We start from the raw sequence: 4,878 nt of genomic DNA on the forward strand, positions 1-4,878 counted from the left end.
TTTTCTAAAAATCACTTTTACTTGGCGCGGGGCAGAACTGGCTCCCGAGAGACGGGCACGCGTGGAGAACAGCGCAGGAGGGGACCGAGGGGCATCAGACACCACGGACGACAGGACAGATCGGCTGCTTTCTCGTCTGCCGCGGGCACCCAGCTGTCAATTACCAGCGTTTACAAAGGAATCGCGGCAGAACCCGTCAGACTCAACAGCCGTGGCCGAGGACGGGAGGGGACGGGACAGTCTCGTCACAAATTGTCGTAGTCGTCGTCGTCTTCGTGCTTCCTCTTCAGGGGGTTCGAGTCGTTAGGTGGATTCTGTGATGAAACCATGTTTGTGGTAATAAGAATGTTCTTTGGTCCAATTAATGAAGGATTAATTAGAACATTCTGAACTGTTGGAGTAGTTGGTGTGGCTGTGAAAAAGAAAAAGGAGCTTGAGAAAATGCGAATTACTTTTCCCCGAGTGAAAGAGAACGTCCCAGGCAATAACGCAGCACGGCACGCGAACAGCCCGGGCTAGAAACCCCCAAACCCTGGGAAACGCCACGCGGAGAAACAGGCAAATGCTGGCTGGGGAAACCTGCCCGAAGCGGCACGTTCCAGAGCCACATTCTTACTGTAAATTTAACTTCCCTTCTGCTAAAAACAAACCCAAAAAGTGGTTTTGCCCCAAGAATCTGTGTTGTTTTCCGCGCTGGAGTTTTCACCTGACTTGACGGCCGCCTGGGAGGAGGGGATCTGCACCGTGAACCTCTGTCCCGCCAGGGACACCGGCGTCCCCACCTTCGCCGACACGGACACCGTCTGTGCGGCCGGCGTGCCTGCAATCCAACAGCGCCCCGTCAAACGTCCACGCGTTTGCCAAAATACGCTTTACAAAAACAATAAAACTACTTGCTCGCGCGAATCTGATTTCGGAGCGGAACTTGTTATTTTTCAAAGCAGAGGAGCACACGGAGCTGGACACACGGTTGGGTTTTCAGGCACATTTACCTGCACAATTCCAGGCTGCAAAGGCGCTAAGGTGCTCGTGCTCAGCTGCACATTTAGTGAACCTTTTAAAACTGGATTTTACCCGGTGCTATTTGTAGTTCAGTGCAGCGCTGAGGCAAAAACCACAACCTTATGTGAGTTACTTGAATTGTCTCTTCAATTATAGAAATTATCACAAATGCAGGAATAAAAATACAGTGTTAGTAATGTACGTATGTATCCAGATAGTATTTTTTAAATGAATCTAATTTTCCCGATGCTGTTTGCTAAGATGTTAAACAACACGAAGCTCAGGTGGCACCCGACACGTCCTCAGTGGTTGAAACGTGTTTTAAATTGTTCCTCGGTGTTTTTTCCCTTCAAGAAATGAAGGTGGGGAACCGTGTTTCCTACCTAAGGTGGGGGTGCTGGGCCGGCTGCTCACGGCACCCACACTGAGCCGCGGGACCGTGATTCTCCCCGCAGAGGAGGAGACCTGGCGAAAGAGAACATTCTGTTCAGCATCCCCTTCGAAATCAACAGTTCCTAACATGAAAAAATTAAGCTTCTCCCTGCAAAAGCCCAGAGAGCCCGTTTTGGAGCAGCAACACACAGCTTATGTGCCAGCACCGTAAATATAAGTGATTGTGTGGTGCGAATGTCGGCAGCGCGAGGCAGAGAGCGCCTGGAGCGACACAGCCAACAGCGCTCGGGGCCATCGGGGCTTTACAGCGGCTACCACGAAGAATACAATATTTTAATCAACAATTACTACTCCACTCTACACTCGGCAGCCAGGCACATCCCAGAGCAACATCCAGAACCTCCAGCTTTAAGATTCTTTCTTTAAAATGGGCAAAATAAAATCCTACACATCATGACAAGCAGTATTTTCCAGCAAGCAAGGTAAATCTTTTCCCTCTAAAGCAGAAACAAGGGAGGCCCAAGTACAAAATACCCCTCAGTATCTCTACTTTTGCCTTTTACAATTTGATATTCAACTTGACAATTTTGCCTTAACACTAAAGAATTCACAGATGCGTTTACTGGTTCACTTCGCACTGCAAACGAAAGAGCAATAAGAACAGCTGCAGATTCCTACAGACAGTGGTCGTGGCTTCACACGCTCCTTGACACGCACAGGTCAGCGTTTGCCCTTCGGAGACACGGCAAACTCCAATTCCCGACAGCAACCGCGGGCGGGCAGCGGGTGACTCTCTCCTCACCTTCTTCTGCAGGGACTTGAGCCGGTAGTTCGGGGCCGTCAGGCAGTACCTGTCGGGCGGCAGCCGGGGCCCGGAATACGGTTTGATCAACGGCAGCGGCGTCTGGTTCTTCTGCCTCGCGATATCTAACAGGAACTGCAGGGACAGGGTTACACTCCCACCCGCGTTCCGCCGCTCTCTGTGTTCATCGCGGTGGTTTTACTCACGTCTCTGGGCGGGGGGGATGTGAACGACTGGTCCGTCCGGCACTGGATCGCCAGCCTCACATCGTCTGCGTCCACGTTGGATTTCTTTGCGTGGCTCGAGTAAATTTTTGCGTCTTCCAGTATCGTGGTCACGTACCCTTGGAAAAGCAGAACCTTTAGAATCGTTTTGGTTGGAAAAGCACTTTGAGATCGACTCCAGCCATTGCCCACCCCCGGCACTACCCCCTGTCCCTGAGAAGCTCATCTCTGTGTACTGCGAACCCCTCCCGGGCTGGTGGCTCCAGCACTGCCCCGGGCAGCCTGTCCCAGTGCCCCACAGCCCTTTCCGGGGATAAATTGATCCCAATATTTCCATTAAGGCTGGGTTAACAGAAAGACACTTTCCCCTCCCGTCCCACCCGCCTGTCACCGAAAGCGCGGTTTCCCCGGGAGTTATGAAGGCTGACAGGGCCCCCCCGGGGACCCCGGGCGGCGTTTCCCTCCCCAGGGCCCGGCAGAGCCCCCGGCCCCGCTCACTGTAGGTGAACTCCAGCATCTGGTTGATGACGCGTGGCTCGTACTCCGTGATGCCCATGTCCTTCAGGATCTGCGCCATGACCTGCAGGCCGGAGAGGCGCCGCTGAGCTGGGCCGCGCTGCCCCGGCCCGCCCGGCTCCCGGCCCGCCCGGCTCCCGGCCCGCCCTACCTGCGCGTCCTTCGGAGCGCTCTTGGGAGACGCCATCTTCGCCGGCTCCATCGCTTCCGCCTCCTCCGAGAGGCCGCTTCCGGTCATGTGACCGGGGAGCAGCCGGGGGGGTTGCCATGGAGACGCGGCCTGGCCGCGCCGGGCGGAGGCCGGAGGGGAGGAGCCGCATCCTGGCAGCAGCTGGTGCCGCGCACACGTTGTTGTTTTTCCGCCTTCCTGCGCCAAAGCAAATAAGTCCTCGAGGGCTTTAACAGCCACAAACGGGGTGCCGGTGTCCCCCTGCTTGGGGGGGAGGGGAAGGCCCAGGCCTCAGAGTGAGCCCCTGAGCCCCCCCTCCAGGGTACTGGGTTAGACTGGGCTTTGATCCTGCTTTGTATCATTCAAAAACTACATTTCTGCAATGCAGAAATGCTTATTTATGAAAACACCTGTGGAGACAAAGCGAGACATGAAGGCACAGCCCAAGCCTGCAGGGCTCAGGGCACTGTCCCCTGTCCCCAGGAGGGCAGCCCCACACAGCCCGTGGAGGGACATGTCGCTTCATTAACAGCTTTGACGGCCACTTTATACATTGTCAGCATTCCCAGGACTCAATAAAAACAGGAGTACTGGCAGCAGGACTTCATAAGTTTGTTTTCATGACAGCCAAAGGATCTCTATGTACTTTCCACCCAAGTCTCATCGAAAGCCTTTCTCTCGGTTTCTGAGGCAAAACAAATTGTTGTCTTGTGATTTTGTCCAACAGGGGAATGAGCAGCACAGGAGGAGCAGCTGCAATAGTGTCGTAATCCACCGCGGTGCCCAAGCGGGGCGCGGGCTGGAGGAAGGAGACACGTCCCGTGGAGACGGGGGGAGACGCCGGTGTCCCCCCAGAGCGAGGAGCCACAGACACCCGCCATCGCTCCGATTCGCGCCCGTGAGGCGTCGCAGAACGTCCCAGCCGCAGCGACTCTCTCTCTCGGCTTCGGTTTCACACCGGGGAGCCGGACGCTCGGCCCGGGTCAGTTTACGTACCCAAAAAGTGGAAAAGGCGCGTGCGACGCGTGCCAGCGCCGGAGGGTCGGGCGGCCAGAAGGACTCTGCTGCGGCTCTTTGGCGGGGAGCGCCGCGGCGTTGTCGGCCAAGTCATTTGACTTTCATGAGTCAGAGCATGTTACACAAAAACATCCTGCGAGGAGGGAGCGGAGGATGAATTCCAGACACTGACCTTAGACAACAAGCAAAACCCACTTTTTCCCCTTGTTTTAGGGGAGAGGGGGAGGGCGGCTCTTCCAACCTGGACTGGGGGCAAGCGGTGGATCAGGCTGAACCTTGGCATTGCCAGGCTGTCTGCTGTCACTGCCATTTAATCCTGATGCAGTAAAAAAGAAAGATACTTTGTACTGCCGAAGGGCTGTGGATTTAACCCCCGGAAGCAGGCAAAGCCCCTTGTGTCCTTCAGATCTGTCTGCACTGCGACTCCCCTTCCCCACCAGCCCTGCTGCACAGCAGACACTCTGTGCTGAGCAACACGACCAAGAGCTGCTGGCGCTCACAACCCTTCTGCGTTTCCCCGCTCCTCCGCGGCACAGCCGGGCGGGCGAAGGAGCAGCCGCCCTCCCTCTCTGCTCAGACACCGGGGTTCCTTTTGGTGCTGGAAAACAGGAAATCGGGTCACGGCCCGGCCAGGCCGAGCGCCGGCTCCTCCGGCTGCCGCCACCGAACCGGGGACATTCATCAAAAAGCAACCGCGTCCCAGCTGGGAGCGATCTGGGTGAAATGGGGGCGACAGCCGGGGCTCTGCCGTGCAC

The 4,878-nt window shown here is 56.0% G+C and overlaps 1 protein-coding gene across 3 annotated transcripts; it reads right to left on the bottom strand.

Annotated features, from left to right (window-relative positions):
• Positions 1-4,434, bottom strand: TAF9B (TATA-box binding protein associated factor 9b). Of its 3 annotated transcripts, XM_005511808.3 has the most exons (8): positions 4,365-4,434; positions 3,089-4,256; positions 2,920-3,001; positions 2,404-2,540; positions 2,198-2,332; positions 1,386-1,467; positions 707-820; positions 1-412 (listed from the first exon to the last, which is right to left on the bottom strand). In XM_005511808.3, the coding sequence occupies exons 2-8, from the start codon at positions 3,173-3,175 to the stop codon at positions 246-248; spliced, it is 804 nt and encodes a 267-aa protein (XP_005511865.2). In that variant the 5' UTR covers positions 3,176-4,256; positions 4,365-4,434; the 3' UTR covers positions 1-245. The 3 variants fall into 3 exon arrangements, with proteins under 3 accessions (XP_005511865.2, XP_064933459.1, XP_064933458.1); XM_065077387.1 differs by lacking the exon at positions 4,365-4,434 and having other exon boundaries at positions 1-314; positions 3,089-3,234; XM_065077386.1 differs by lacking the exons at positions 707-820; positions 4,365-4,434 and having other exon boundaries at positions 3,089-3,235.
• Between the last annotated feature and the right edge of the window lie 444 nt (positions 4,435-4,878).

This window comes from Columba livia, chromosome 12, assembly GCF_036013475.1.
Source record: "Columba livia isolate bColLiv1 breed racing homer chromosome 12, bColLiv1.pat.W.v2, whole genome shotgun sequence".
Lineage (NCBI taxonomy): Eukaryota > Metazoa > Chordata > Aves > Columbiformes > Columbidae > Columba > Columba livia.

Excerpts from the sequence above, each read along its gene's own strand:
- TAF9B (XM_005511808.3), bottom strand. The coding sequence starts at position 3,175 with ATGACCGGAAGCGGCCTCTCGGAGGAGGCGGAAGCGATGGAGCCGGCG. Across the intron at positions 2,333-2,403 it reads CATCCCCCCCGCCCAGAGAC|TTCCTGTTAGATATCGCGAG; the intron begins GTGAGTAAAACC and ends CTGTCCCTGCAG. Across the intron at positions 821-1,385 it reads GCCCAGCACCCCCACCTTAG|GCACGCCGGCCGCACAGACG; the intron begins GTAGGAAACACG and ends GTTGGATTGCAG.